The 16869-nt window shown below is 34.1% G+C and overlaps 2 protein-coding genes across 2 annotated transcripts; one reads left to right on the forward strand and one right to left on the reverse strand.

Moving 5' to 3' along the window:
* Window positions 1–7370: 7370 nt before the first annotated feature.
* On the forward strand, window positions 7371–9202 carry LOC122608264. Its single transcript, XM_043781348.1, has one exon. It carries the CDS (start codon window positions 7480–7482, stop codon window positions 8677–8679), a length of 1200 nt encoding a protein of 399 aa, XP_043637283.1. The 5' UTR covers window positions 7371–7479; the 3' UTR covers window positions 8680–9202.
* A 3482-nt stretch (window positions 9203–12684) lies between these two features.
* Window positions 12685–16301, reverse strand: LOC122606549 (probable disease resistance protein At4g27220). Its single transcript, XM_043779395.1, has 2 exons — window positions 13121–16301; window positions 12685–13004 (listed from the first exon to the last, which is right to left on the reverse strand). Exons 1-2 carry the CDS (start codon window positions 15960–15962, stop codon window positions 12964–12966), a joined length of 2883 nt encoding a protein of 960 aa, XP_043635330.1. The 5' UTR covers window positions 15963–16301; the 3' UTR covers window positions 12685–12963.
* Window positions 16302–16869: the final 568 nt, after the last annotated feature.

A 16869-nucleotide genomic window follows, 5' to 3' on the forward strand; every position in this document is an offset into this window, starting at 1 on the left:
CGACCCATTGATGAGTCAATTCAGGGTACATTTTATCTCCAATGGGTCAGTTAGGTAAAAATAACTTTACATGCTAATACGTAAAAGCAGTCGAAATTAATGGAAGTGAAATAAGACATTATGACGTAAAATGGTGTACTATAACTGTGAAGAATGAGTGTGAACTAACAGTTTCACAGGTAATAGCTACTCGAAGAAGTTTGGTTGTCACTTGGCTATTTTACATGCTTTTAAGCAGGTAAGTCACCTCTTGTTACCTAGAAGTCCCTAACTCCCAATTCATAAAATTGCACCCTAACATAAAACCTAATGTCATAAACGTAGATCATTGTATGTATTTTGGAGCCGGGTAAGTCCTCCTCTAATCTTTCCGCAAAGACACTATAAACGCCCTCTTCTTTAACAACTTCTTCTTTCATGCAATTCAACTGTTCCACTGTCGCCGACAAGTGTACCCTAAGAGTGAAACAAAAAGACCCCCCATCATCTAAAAAAAAAGAAACCACATGTGTCGACTCGGCTTTTATTAATCAACAATAGCCGATATAGCCACACCATTGCTTACTTCAACCTTAGGCAATCAAAACTATAAATACAAACATATACACCTTAAAGTAAATATAGAATAATAAAATTAATAAGATCTTCATCTATCCCCCAGTATCACTTATAGCAACAGCAACAGCAATATCCGAATAGTATTACTTACCTCTTTACTCCCAACCGTAAATCCCTCCAATCTTTACCCCCCAAATCATAAATTGAGGAAAGCCACACTTTTAAAAAAATATTTTTCTACAGCTGCAATTGCAACATGGAAGTAGATAAATAGGTGCAACCAAACTTTTATGAAAATATAAAATGAATTAACTAATAAATCTAACAAAAAAATATAGATAACACCTAATGATAAAATATAGAGTATAGATACCTGTGATTTTTGACCGATTAATATTCATTTCTAGTTCTGATTATCCTTTCGGCTTTTAACTTCATACTTAATTATGTTTCTATTACGGTTTTCATAGTTGTGCCTGTTGTTCATTCATGGTTTGCTGCATTATAAGAGGCTGCTGAAACCATATTTGCTGCATTGCAACAACCGGTTGCATCACCATTAGCAAAGAAGATGAATCAAGAGCATAATGAGCAGGCTTCTTTGGAAGTGACTTGGCCATTTCAACATTTAATGGCCGACCTAAAACATCCCTGTTTAACATAAAGCTGTTATATAATTATTGTAAACACAAGTTTTTACCATCAGATATACTCGTAATACTTTATACCACTTAAACGTAAACCAGTCTATAACATAATCTAATTCAACTCTAAGTTGATTCAACCCTAACCTCTTGGAACTAAAAAATTCATAGAACTCGGCAGTGTTTAGGTGAGAAAACTCAGAAAAGTGAGAACAAAGCTTTGTGGGAGAAGCCCCCCCCCCCCCCCCCCCCTCTCTCTCTCTCTCTCTTGTCCCCTCTATCTCTCTTCTTTTGTCCTGCCCAAACTCTGTTTTGAAAATAAGCTCAGGTCCCGCCCAATTCACCCCCAACACACATTACTTACACTTACAAAAACACACCAAAATGGTCATGCCCTATGTCATACTTCCTGATATGTCCATTTATATAAATGCATATTTCCATATCGTTTCTAAGTCGTTTTAAGCTTAATTATGTGCAAATTATATGTATATTCGATGCTTTGATGGTATTGTTAGTGATTTCAGACTTAGAACATGTACATTGGCTAAAAATAGCATTTGGAAGGTTAAAAGATGCATTAGGATGATTCTTGGACGAGTACGAGTGAAGACGAGTTGAAAAATACAAGTTTTGCAAAATCTGGAAGCTTGTGCGGCGCATAGATGTGGTATGCGGCGCATAGAAAGGTGTGATTTTGGACAGGGAATTTGGCAATTGTGCCTGTGCGGCGCACAGGAGAGGCATGCGGCGCATAGCGGGCATGGAAAGTCTGAAATATGGAAATCTTTGTATTTGTGCGGCGCATAAATAAGGTCGGCAGAAGGGTTTTTGATTTTTCACTATAAATACAAGACCATAACCCTCCCATTCGAAATACAATCACCTCTAGTCGATTTTAGGGTTCTTTGGGGCTATTCTCAGCAGCTTTTTCGTCCATCAAGGTCTAAGGGTTGTTCGTGAGCTTCAAGGCATTCGGTTGTCGATTTTCTTAGCGTTTACTTGTTTTCTACACATTGGTACAGTATGTTCTTCTATATTTTTACTCTTTGTGCTTTGTTTATGATTATGAGTAGCTAAATAATTCATCATCCACCGAGATGAAGTGATACATTGAATAATGGTTGCATAATCTTTTAAATTCAAGTTGATTTGATTTAACGTTGTGTCGTAATCTTAGCTTATTAATTCTTTGTTATTTAACTCTTAATTGCAGATAGTTTTTGCATGATCTCAGTGGTAACTTAGGTTGTGTGGAAGTTATTTTGATTGCTTGGTTAGAAACAATTGTTCTATGACAGGTACGGTAGGAAGTAATTAATAGTTAATAAGAGTTAAAGGGTTAATGGTTGGGTACAATCAATAGACACAATTGTTATCTAAATAACCAAAACAACTAGTTGACTAGGAAAGTTATGAAAGGCGTCTTGGGGTACCGGTCTTAGTAATGGAACTAGTTAATTAAGGAAATTGAATAAAGTAACGAACTTGACGGGTACGGGGTGAGTCTTTGTTTAGTTCTCGGTTATAAATCAACATATTTGAATTGGTTCTTCAATTATATGCAACCTAAATAATGTGTATCATGGAGTCGAAGTGGATGATCTTCTCATCCTATTTGATTTAAAACAATTTTCTTTTCGATAAATTCTTAGGAATTTCTAACTCTTTCAATCAACTAACTTTTGATATAAAAACCAAGATGACGTGGTGTCTTTAAAAAACCAAACTCTTTTTAAACTACTTAAAACTCGCTAGCTCTTTGTAGTCTCCATGGAAGGAACCTGTACTTACTTTAATCTATAATGCATACGAATGGGTTCACTGCCCGATTGTGTGTGGTATTCGATTCGGAGTATTTTTAGGGATTTTAATTTAACTAGATTTTCACACACCACTTCCCATGTGGAAGCCTTCAAATCTCGACACGTCACTTTTGTGACATACCATATGTAGTTTCTTTAGTTTGAATATCTATATATATATAATATGGGAAAAGTGAGTATGGGGTAACTTAGATGGAAAACCCTAACATACAAATATTTTAATACTTGTTTGAATTTTAACTAGATACATAGGCCCCCATGATTTTTATGATTATAAAAACCAAATGTGAAGGGTTCACCATCTAAGCTTAGATGAGGGACAACCCCATATATATATAAATGGATACTAAAATAAAGTCCTTTTGAATAACTATCAAGGAATATATTTTTACGAAAATAAAGCAAAAATCATAATAAGGGGGTGTTTGGTTCATGAAATTCTTAGGAATTCCATGGAATTGGAATATAAATTCCATTCATTTCCATGTTTGGTTGGACAAGGTATGGAATTGGAATTTCAAACATTTCATCAAATTCCTTTAAACACATAAATTCATAATTCCTTCACTTATGAGGTGGAATTTCAAACATTTCATCAAATTTCCTTTAAACACTTAAATACCTTTAAACGTAGTATAAAACTTTATCTTCTATCTCTAGTCTTTCTTCTCCACCCCTTTCTTTTGTAACTCACTGTTCATGACTTCTTCGTTGTTATTGACTTCATTCTTTTTGCCTTCTGCAACTCAATCTTCTTTGACAGCTTCCTTGTTTTTCAGGTTAAACATTTTTTGAGGGTATAGTTGATTTTACTAAATTTGGATATTGTGTAAGATATGCTTTTAGAGTTTTAGTTATAAGTAGTTTTAGTTTAATATGTTACCAGATCGGCGAATTCAAGCCCTTCCAATTTTCCAAATCTTTTTTGATTGGGTTGTGGTTTTATTTGTCTTTGATTTCTTAGGCCACTCTTTATAGTAGCTACTTCTTCCCCACTTCTTCCACTATTCATCAGCTTTCTCTCTCCTAGAATACCCCAAGAACACCCCCTCCTTATACTATCCACTTCTTCCACTATTAATCTATTATTTTATTATTCCATTTTTCATATTTCACAAATTAATATAACACATTTTATTATTAAAACAAACACATTACATTTATTATAAAAGTAAACATTACACTAAAAAACAGAAAGTAAATAAATTATGAATAATGACATTATTAGGAAATAAAAAACTAGACATCAACGTTAACGGCAATGTTCCAAGAGGTTCCAAACATGTTCAATCAGAACATTACGGAGTTAATGGTGAGCCCTTCTATCGCGTAACTCCCCGTACATATGTTGAACACCTTTCCGTCCATGTACAGGTGGGACTGTAGTATTAGCTATCAACTCTTCTTCAAGCTCTGTAATTGCGCGCCCGTTATCATCAGCGATCATGTTGTATAGAATCACACAACATAACATGATACGTTTTATCTTGTTGGTACTATATGGCCGCGCATATAGTTTAGGAGCCTTGTTTTGAAGAAAATCTTCGAACAAATCTGATTCGTTGAGGACGTTGATGTCGTTGTTCGACCCAACTGGGCCAAAGTAAGCATGTCAGATCCACAAATCGTATGAAGCAACCGCTTCAAGCATGATTGTTAGATGTCCCTTGTCACCTCGGGTGTACTGGCCTTGCCATGCCACTGGACAGTTCCTCCAACCTCAATGCATGCAATCTATGCTACCAAGCATACCCGGAAAGCCATGAACATCAGCATGTTTAGCAGTTAACCGTGCTATTTCTGCTTTTGTTGGCCTTCTCAAGTACTTGTCACGATACAAGTATATGACACACTTGCAGAAATCGTCTAAACACTGGTAGCCCATATCTTGCGCCATCTATAAGTACTCATCTAAAACATCAGCCTTAAAGCTATACACTAACTGGCGTATGGCAGAAGTACATTTCTGGAAAATGTTGAAACCAGGATGACCAATAACATCTGTCGCTCATTTGTGGAAGAACTTAGACTCTTTCGGTATCGGTTCATTTCTTTCAAAGGAGTTTATGTCTCGCACTATGCGCAGAAACATTTCCTTTCACATTCGAAACCTTTTATGAAACGTCTTAGGAGGGTTGGCTAGTTCTGGCACAAAGTAATGATCGTATAAAAGCTTTGCGGCAGCCACGTGATCTCGCCAGATCACCCTACTAGTAAACTTGGGTCTTGAAGAACTTGATGCTTCTTGGCTTTGGTTTTCTTCTTCGTCAAAGATAACGTTAAGACAAGCGCCTATGACTTGGGGATTGAAAACAACATTCATTTGCATAACAACATTATTGATTACTTCGTAATCATTTGATTCGTAATAGTCACTAGAGGATGATGATGATGATGAACTAGACATTTTTAGTAGTAGTAGTGTGTGATTGAAATGCTTTCAAAGTAATAAGAATGGGTATGTTTATATTGTTGTATTTTGAAATGGTAGTGTAATGGGGTATAAATAGGAGGTTGAAAATTAATAAAAAAATAACTAAAAATCAACAAAATAGCCGTTGGTATGGATTTTGAATACAAAATTCGTTTATTTATTTATTTAGTAACGTTTACCTCACAAAACGGACCCCACACCACCACAAGCCGCACATCTAAGAAAGGAATAAACCAATGGGACCCTATGGAAGACGTAGCCATGCTTATAGCGTCTCTCCTCGGCTGCACGTCGGACGCCAGGAGACGTGGCTATAAGCATCGGCCTTATGCTTGATGGTTTTAAGTTGGTATGTGCAGATTTGATTTCTTGATATATTAAACACTATTATTATTATATATCAATCTTAAAAAATTAAATGCTAAATAATGAGTGGTTGTAAATTGTTAAAATATTTATCATATATGCTTATGAGATACGAATTTTTTTAAAATAAAATCATTACTATCATTATATTTAAAGGGTAATTTCGTCATTAATCATTGTTTATACTCAAATTCCTTTTACTGAATTCCGTTGAATTATGCCAACGAAACACATTATAGGTTTTAAAACTTTTAAATTCCAAATACTTTAAATTCCAATATCCTTCATAGATTCCAGTTTCTTTAAAAACATTCCGTAAACCAAACTGCCCCTAAGATGGGTTTAGTTAAATATATTAGGGACATTGAAGTCATTTGTTTATTTATTCCTTGTACATAGTAATTTTCGCCTTGATCAAATCAGCCCCCTTTTGTGATTGATATTATATATGCATGTTTTAGGTAATATAAAACAAGTATTAAAGTAAACAACCATGCATTATGAAAATCATCGTGCATCAATTGTTTCGTGAATCTTCGTGCATCAATTTTTTCATGATCTAAGGGTCAAGATGTTGGCTTATTTGTTTTACTTTAATACTTGTTTTACAATATCCAACCCCAATATATATATAAAAAAGGATAAATTTGTGGGAACCCTCTGGTCCCATGTACCATTTTGGTAATCAAAGCACACACCACATATAAGTCATGTCCGATAAGTGATCATTCTCACACATGGAATCACAAGATATAGTTTCTCCACTTAGCTTTGACAAGTTTTAAACATGTAACTTCTAGCTTTAATCTGTTGGCCCACGTGGTTACATGATGACGTTACCACTAGGCTTTCACCTAATTGGTTCCAACCCCTATATATGCAATTCTCTTTGTGGACTTTCTCCTCGCGTGAAACAAAATGGGCTGCGCTTGTATTATGCCTTTCTTTCTTTGCAAAGCCCATATAAGACATTATTAGTCTAAGCCCACCATTAATTCATTGCAAGTCAAAATGAACATCAATCTGAACTCTTTTTTATTTAACTTGAACATTCTCTAACTTTAGCTTCTTTTTTTTTTTTTTCTTTTTTTTTTTTTTCTTCTCTTGATGCTAGATTGAACACATTTTACCTTTTTATCATACTCCATCAAATTAACCTATAATACAAATAAAACCAGTTAGTAAGTATCAAAAGTTCATCAATACAATTAGAATATTAGATGATGTGTGATTTTCCTAAACTAACCTTTTTTTTTTTTCCCAAAAAAGCCCTTTTATCATATTTATGGTTTTCAAAATACCCCTTCATATACTACAACACTAAATTATCATATCTACTCTTATAATAAATTTTCGCTCCTAAACAAAATCCGCCGCAACGCGAGGGTATAATGCTTATCATGTAATATATAAAATGTTTCGACTCTTACAAATAGCAATGGTCAAAAAATATCGAGTCTAAAAGTTACGAGTTCATACTTACAATACATATTCGAGACCATTATGCGGTATCCTTCTTGTTAGTTTATAGATCGTGTAAAAATTGATACCAGGACACAATCACACAAATTCGAGTAACATTTAACTCTTCACGTAAACCCGAACAGGGCTAAAAGCTAAAAATCCCCCAAACACACGATTCAGCAGAAGAATGCTGATGTATAGGAGGGGGCAGGCGTTATTTTCAAGCTCAATCTCACATGGCTGTCTCTTGAAATCACCCCTAATTCTCCGCAGTTACTCTACCATTTCATCTATTCTCAGTTCAAATGATGAACCTCCAAAACCCCATTCAGCTGTTGTTGATTTCTTGATGGATTCAGTTGGTTTCACAAGAGAAGCAGCCATCGCCGCTTCGAATAAGGTACCATCTCTCAAACCCACTAAGAACCCTCAATTAGTCATCAGTATCTTGAAACAATATGGTTTAGACAATACCCATATCAAACATGTCATTTCTTGCGCCCCCAAAATCCTAAAATGTTGGCCCAACAAAAACCTAGAACCCAAGTTTAGGTTTTTTCGGGATAATGGATTTTCCGGGTCGGATTTAGTTGACTTAATAAAAAGGAACCCACGTCTTCTTGGCGTTGGGCTAGAAACACAAATTATTCCGGTTATTGGTATTATTAGAAGATTAGTTGGTACTAATGAAGAAGCCATGGATGCTATCAAGAAGTCAAAAAGTTTGTTTTCAATTACATCACCAGCTTACTTGAAAAACATGTCATCCAATGTCGCGGAATTGCAGATTCGAGGTTTATCGAATAAGCAAGTTTTATATTTGATTACTACAAGACCAAGGTGTGTTGCTGTAAATCCAGCCTCTTTTAATTCTCAATTAGTTTGGATTGTTGAAGAATTAGGAATTCCTGAAAATTCTCCAATGTTCACCTATGCGATTGCTGCAACTGTTGCATCTAGTAAATTGACTTTAGAAAAAAAACTCAAAATCCTTAGGAGCTATAAATGGCGTGAAGAAGAAATAGCTACATTTGTGAGGACTTACCCTACGTATTTTTGCTGCTCGGAAGCTAAAATCCGTGAAGGGTTGAACTTTTTCATGAAAGACCTTGGGTTTGCAGCAACTTACTTGGTTACTAATAATTTCCTATTGGGTTTGAGTTTGGAGAAAAGGGTGAAACCAAGATTTAAGGTATTGGAAATTCTGAAAGACAAGAAGCTAATCCGTAGCAAACCTAGTCTTGCTTCGCTTCTCGTATATTCAGAACTGAAATTTCTAAACTTTTTGCAACGGTTTGAGAATGAGTTGCCTGGTTTGATTGAAACCTACACCAATAGCATCGGTAAAATGCACAGTGAAAAGGGTATGGCTCGACAAGTTATCTGATTTGGGTAGATAGGTGAGCAGCACGTTCTATTCTAGAAAGTTTATGTAGAAAAAGATATAAGGTTTTCTCTTTTCAGATGATGAAACACTTTCATTTAGATGAAGAATATTGTGTTTCCGTTTGCTAGATTGGTGAGCAGCACGTTCTATTCTAGAAAGTAGTTTGCAACTTGGGGAAACTATTGTTGGCACACTAACCTAATGAATTTTCTAAGTTATATAGCTATGTAGTTACCCCAACTCCTCCTTTTAAATGTCTTTTGATGTTAAATTTGCTGTAGATGTTATAATTGAATATGCTAATTAGTGCTACTTTCTATGTTTTGTGCTCCTTTATATGGACACATATTTAGGACACTTCAGATGGTTTGGTCAATAGTTGACACACTTATAGTGTCAATTGGTATCGCAAAAAGGCATCATATATTGTGAATGCAGTATGCTGCATTTTTTAAGAAAACTTGTATCCATTTTAACAAATTATGTTAATTCTAATCAAACCATGCAGTGTTTAGTAGTTTAACTTTTTAAGTCCTTGTATCTTCAGTTACCTTGTATCTTCAGTTACCTTGTATCTTTTTAATGGAGCTTTTCATTTGCATATATTCCCACACATTTTTTGAGTAACTACATTGAAAGAAAAGATGCTGGTGTGACTCAATGCATAACTTGCAGAGATGACAAGTGATGTTACTATGTTAGCATCCTTTATCTACACCTGAATTTTATCTTGTGTCTGCAGTTTCTCTTGTACAGCCAACCAAAGAATAAACATATTACTCGGGATTCCTTGCTGAGTATAATCCACATCAAGGAAAGGGTGTTGCTGAATACACTCCCCTGGCCAATTCCATTTGCCATTAATTATCATACTTGCCACCCACATTGTAAGATCCAATCCAGCTTCATAAATTTTCCTTCTACTTACAATATTGCATAATGACCCAGTATCATGCCTCTAATCATACCATAAGGAGGTACTGCTGCCATTCTGTTGTTTAATATGAGGTCTTACCTTGTCTCTCATCTCAAGCAGATTCTTTCAAAACCAACTATCATTAGTCAATTTAAGTTTCACTGCATACCCAACTATCAGTAGTCAATAGAAGGACCAAAGATTATATTGTGGATTTGATACTCCATACGTATTTTTCATTACCCATACATTCTAAATTTTGCTTTGAAAACATAAAATTACCACCTGGTGGTTTAATTCTTTTTTAGTTATATCTATATAGGGTAACACTCCGGTGAGAACACTCTTAAAATAAGAACGGTGAGAACACCTTAAAAACATCATTTTGATGCATTAAAAGTCCATAAAACTAACATAGTGCAGAACTAATTATCTTTATTTAAGTGTTTAACAACACATTCATCCGTCAAAATCGAAATAATCGTGATTTTTGTTTTGTGCATCCATCTTGGATGCATAATCATCAAAATGATGCATCCAACAAAAAACGTGATTTTTTTGATTTTGATGAATCAATATGTTGTTAAACACTTAAATAATGATAATTAGTTATGCACTATGTCAGTTTTATAGACTTTTAATGCATCAAAATGATGTTTTTAAGGTGTTCTCACCGTTCTTATTTTAAAACTGTTCTTATTTGATTGTCCCTCTACGTATATATATATATGGGAAAAATGAGTATCGGGTTGTTCCCCATCTAAACTTAGATGGGGAACCCCTCACATACAAATATTTTATTATTTGTTTGAATTTAAAACAAATACATGGCCCCCCATGATTTAAAAAAAACGGTAGATTGATAGGAACCGTTTGATCACATGTAACGAATTGGTACCCACATAAACCCCAGCAGGGATAGTATCAAAGTAATTCAACCACTTAAATTCAATTCTGCCTCTGGCAAGATTCGAATCCAGGTTGCTCCTAGAAAGTGGCAGCTGGTGACCAACTCTTCATGATTATAAAAACCAAATGTGAGGGGTTCCCCATCTAAGCTTAGATGGGGACAACCCCATACTCACTTCCCCATATATATATATATATATATAAATCAAATTATGTTAATTAAAAACTAAATAAATTTCAAATAGATAAAGTAAACTTTAAACTAGGCAAAAAGTTGAAGTAATGCGTAATAAACGAATCCTTTGAGAAAACCTATCATACATATCAGAATTGTAGAAGAATCCCCATCAAACATAGTTTTATCTTCTGATTCATCTGAATAGTTCCATTCACCTTTATCATTGAAAACTTCGCTATAATCACTAAATATCCTATATTATGTGTAATTATTAATGACCATCATTCCCCATTGGCGAAGATCAAAACCACATATCATTACCTTAATCACCCATTATAAAAGATCCAAACTTTACTATTTTCACACATAAAAGTTCAAAACTTTTTAACTAATTTCATCCATATGACCAATATCACAACTTAATCAATACAAAAACTACTTATATACGCATATTAAATTATAGATATATACTGTTTAAATATAAAATCATATAGTGTAATTACCAGGTTTGAAGCTATAAGAGTAGTACTTATATCTAAATCAATCCCAAAGTTCAATGCCAATTTTTTACAAACCTAACAGAGAATTAAATCAAATTTATGCTTAAACTAAATTTGAAAAGAAACACTCATGAAAATTGGACGAAAATTGTGTGAAATGCATCAAGAATAAATAAAAACTTACAGATTAAAGAACGAAACATATTAAGATTAACTCCATATCAATATCGATTCCAATTAACCCTTTTTTTTCAACTTCTTTTTTATTGGCAAATTCTTTACTTTTGTTGAAGAATAAGCCATAATGAACCTATAACGGACAACAAAATATAATAAAAGAAATGGATATTAATAATAACATAAGAATTCAATGCCGAATAATAATGATTAAACATGAACAAAATATATTAAAAAAAACGATCATAAGTTACCAACACGCAATGACCCAATCCAAGTTAATACCGTGCTTCGTAAGAATCCAGAGAAAAATAAGAGTCACCTTGCAAGTCGTTTCGTTTTTGATATAAATCGACTTGATCCCTGGCTCGTAAGAGTCAAACAACTATAATTGTAAAAACCTATTGTTTATCCTGTTTTTAAAATTTATTTATAGAAATGAAAAGTATGATACAATATATATTTTTTTAAGAACGACGTATTAGTTGGTTTGTGTACATATATGTATCATACTTTTCATTTCTTAAAAAAAAACGACATTTCAATATAGTGATCGAATATGCTAAACAAGTATTTATTTGAAATTACTGTTACTGATGGGCTTCGTGCTAAATCAAGTGGTTGCGGCCTTTCTTTTATATTATTGTTTTTAGTAGTTTAAATAGGAAATCGTGACAATCCATAGCCGCTGGAATTACTCATATTATTAGACTAGGTTTTGCAAGCGTCTATGGGAAGGACCCTGTACTTACACTAGCTATACTACTACACCCGATAGGGTCCACTGCATGTTAGTCTGTGTTTACTTTGAGGTAATTACTTGTACAATATTTTATAAAATTAAAACTGGTGTTATCTTCTGATAATAAATCATATTTATTTTTCTCAATTAAAAAACAACACACATCACAAGGGTTTCGATTGGTTGCAGTCGTAAGTTTAAAAGTGCCTAATAGATCCTTGGTTGAGGTATTGTTTGTGCACTCACTGAGGATTTCTACTCTTGGAATCTTGTTTCCGAAATATCCTATCTCAATGAGAAATCTTCACTACCGCAATGAGATTAGTTTATATTTATTTAAGTTACTTATATTTCATGCATGTGTATCTTGGGCAACAGATATAATAATAGATTTAATAGTTTATTAACACGTTTCCGCTACACACTGTTTAAATGAATTTTTTTTTATAAAATACAGCATTATTTTGTCACTCAAATCGGGTTTTCAAGTAACCCATTTATGTTATTTAGTTAATAAAATCCCAATAGACATATGTATAATGTAATTACATAAAAGCGTAAATTAGACTAAATTTCTCATATATTTACTAATAAAACACAAGTTTGCACAATTTTAACAATTAAAAATTACAAAAGTCAACAGAACAAACTGGCAAATGTTACATAAAGATCCATAATCCTGACTAAACAAGCTTAAGAAGTACTATAATTATATATAAAAAAAAAACAAAACAGAATAATCATGTAATTAACATGGTTCAAACACACTTTCATTTTCCCGATAAAGAATCAACCATAAGACTGGAAAATTTGTACATCATATTCATTCTGGTTCACTTTTCATTATCATTCTTGTCTTCATCTATTTATCATTTTCTTCGGGTTCATTTTGTTGTTCAAAGCCTGCTTGTTGCTCAAAAAAATTAAAATTGAAAAACACAACAATAATATGGATTTATAGAAATTGTATACAACAATTTGAACTGTATAATTAATAGAAGAATAAATGAATTTGTTACCTTTCTCTGTCAAACTCTCGTGCATTTTTGCCACAGCATCATTGATGTCTATATCAAGCTTGGGTATTTCATGGATTCCAGGTCCCCATATCTTCATGCTTTCACAATTAGATTGAATAGCCACCAAAGATGGATATTTGATACTACAATTCACACTCCCACCTGAGTAGAAGCTCGCGAGTTTCCTTAAATTGAAAAGGTATATCTCGGCAAGGGAAGGGAACACGATAATATTTCCAAATCCATCATCGCCACCTCCACCGCCCCAGATTATTTCCTTCAAACCTTCACAACCATCGATAAACAAAATCTTGAGATGGACAAGGCATTGTGCTACATTCACTGTGAATACTCTTTCTAACTTATCACAACCTTCTATACAAAGCGACACTAGGTTTGTAAGACATATATATTCATCTGGACATTTCCATAGCATCTCCAATTTGTTTAGACCTTTTAATCTAAGGTTTTTAAGTTCCTTGAAAAACTTTTCATGTGTTTTGATTTTAGCTGTATCATCATCCACTAAACATGACATATTTGGACAATCATGTAACTCAATATGTTCTAAATTGCTGAAACCTTCATCATACAGGGTCGGCATCATATTATTCAAGTTTTCGATTTCAGATAGAATTGTATTAGGATGACTCCCCTCAATCAATTTCTTCAACCACTTCATGAATGGAATTAGAAGATGTTCACTTATAATAAGACAACAATCTGACCTCTTGATCTCTATATCAGGATTAGAGTTTCCGGTTTGAATCACAAATCCTTTTAGATTTTCTAAATTGAAACCTTCAATAATAAGGTCTAAACTTTTCACCTTTATATCCAAATATGTGAGCTTCAACAACTTCATAACCTCGGCAGTACAATCCTTAACTCCCTCACTCATTCTTCTAAGGTCAATGGATAACTCTTCCATTCTCGACAACGCTGATATAACACCCTTTGCTATGCGAGCTAAATCCGTACAATCCTTAACTTGAAACACCCTCAATTTTACTAATTGTCCAATCTCTTCAGGAATTTCAGTGATTCCAGTTTCATTTAGAATTAGAATCTCAAGGTCCTTTACCTCGCCAAGTATCGAAATTTCATGGAGAGATTTATTTCCACGAAGATCGAGCGTGCGGAGTTTTTTTAGCCTTTGAAATGAGCTTGGCAAGGATAAGAGGTTATTCCTCGAGATATCTAAAACCTTTACATTTATCATGCACCGAATGAATTCATCATTAATCATCGACAAATCATGATTGTCAGTTAAAATGAATAACTGAAGGTTTTCTAAGTCAACCTCATAATCAGGAAGCTTGTTGATGTCATTTTCCATGAGTGAAATTACCTTGTAGCTTTCTACGTCGTTTTTTGATGGCAGCCATTCTCTTAAAGGTTGTTGAGCTTTCACCAGAAATTTGTTCTCGCCCTGAGAGGCAATCAACCGTGCCACGTCACGAACAACATCATGCATTATGGTACGTGCGTTAGTATAGCTTTTCAATAACAATCCGGAAGAAGTGAGGGTATTCACTGCATTTTGAACCCTGCCTCTTGCATCTTCTATGCTATCTAGGTCATCAAATTTTTGTAAACCCACACAATAATATACCAAGTCTTCCAATAAAATATTCCAGTCTTCAGGGAACATGCTACAAAGCAAGAAGCACGACTTGGCTTCCTCACTTTCAAGGTAGTCATAGCTTAGCTGCAAACGAGTATATGCTTTCCGTATATCAGGATCAATTTCCGATGGAGCAACTGCTTTCTTTAGCCGACTAAGAGCTGAATCCCATGAGCTGATGCTTTTGTTTTTCAAAGCATTCCCCACAGCTTGAATGAGGAGTGGCAATCCACCACACTCTTTCACAACCTTCATTGCAACTGGTTTCAACTTGGTATCAGTCTCCACCCTTTCACCAACCACACGTTTGAAAAGAATCCAAGCTTCTTCTGTTGGCAAAGAGTCTACATAAATATTACTTTGAGAATTCATCTTCTCGCACACGTCTTCATTTCTAGACGTTAGTAAAATTCTGCAATTCGTGTGGTCAATTGGAATGCATAATTCTTCTAGATTCAGTTTCTCCCACACATCATCTAATATGATTAGAATCTTGTCCCCTTTCATTACTCGCTTTCTTGCTTTTTCAAGATCCTTTTTTATCGTATTAGCATTTACTGTTTGAGAGATAGTTGTAACAGCAACATCAGCAAACCGATTAGTCTTTTTTACTCTTGCAGCAGCTTCCATAGCAAGTGTGGTTTTTCCGACACCACCTAACCCATAGATTCCAATGATTTGTTTGCTTTCATCTTCAAGAGCAGAAATGATATCATTTAGAGCTGAATTGTGAGTAACCAGATCTTCAGGATTCTTTGTTTGGTAAACGTCTAGTTGCGTGGGTGGAGGAGTTTCAACAGAGACCCGAGTGACAAAATTTGTGCCACTTTCTTTGTGCTCGTTAAGAGGAGTCATCATCTCGGTTGCTCCCTTACCGTAATGATAAAGGGTGGCCCAATTACCACACATTCCTATTTTGAAGCATGTCTTCTTGGCATCAAGAAATTTTCCCAGAAACACTTCTGCCTTGGATATTTCCTCACCTGCCTTGTTTAACCACTCTTCCACACCTACAATGAGATTATCACCTTTATCTTTGGCAATAACAATCTGTTGTTGAACCTGACTCTGCATAACTTTGAGGCTTTCAACTTCATCCCTGAATTTTTTAACATTTTCTTTGCAATTCCACATGTAACCAATCTTCTTTTTAGCCAAACCAAACAACGAGTCTGTTGCTTTCTCAAGTGCAATACCAGCAACCGCTTCTGCCATCACTATTTCTGCTTCTTTTTTTTTTCCTTAGTTGGGATATAAAATTACTTGAGAATAATAAAAGTAGGACTTATTAACAGGAAACCATATGTTTATTTGTTAAGAATGAGAGGACAACTTAACTAAACTGAAGACGTACGTACATATCAACGTGTAGTTTGAAGGGAATATTATTTTATAGATGGTTTCAGGTAAAAATGAAGAGTAACAAAATGAATTGACGAACAAACAGAATGGTAGCTATGAATTGATGATTAAGGAGCAACTTAAGACGTACAGTTTTTATATTTTCCTTTCATATATATAGGATAGTATGCAAAATGATGAGTAGAGGATGAACAAACAGAAGAGTAGTTATGAATTAGGATGAGAGCAAGTTAAGATTGTTTTTTATTGCTGCTGTAGAATAGTATACAAAATGACCAATCCAATGTAAGTATATAACCACATCATAACGTAGTTTTTTTTTTTCAAAGAATAACTAAATATGCAGTAGGTAGGTATGATAAACGGGCAGAGATATTCCAAGTTATCATATCCCATCTTAAAAGGCAAAGTTTGATTAAAATCAAAATGTCAATATTCAAATATGATAATTGAATTTTGATTATTGATTTTAATCTAATGATTAAAATATTTTTAACTTTACCTATTAAGTTACTAATAACTAGAGGGAATTTCTGGTACTCCAAGATAATAATGATAATAATTCGGGAAGGGATTCCCTAAGTCAAGTTGGGAATATCTTGACCTTTGGATGAAAATTAAGGGTTAAGATTTATAACTTATTTTTAAATCTTAACATGTGATTTTCATCCAAAGGTCAAGATCTTCTTAACTCGACTAGTCAAGTTAAAATAACTTTAAAGAAACCTTTCTTACAGACATGTGTGAAATCTTACTCCTC

The sequence above is a fragment of the Erigeron canadensis genome, chromosome 7 (genome assembly GCF_010389155.1).
Source record: "Erigeron canadensis isolate Cc75 chromosome 7, C_canadensis_v1, whole genome shotgun sequence".
NCBI classification, from domain to species: Eukaryota; Viridiplantae; Streptophyta; class Magnoliopsida; order Asterales; family Asteraceae; genus Erigeron; species Erigeron canadensis.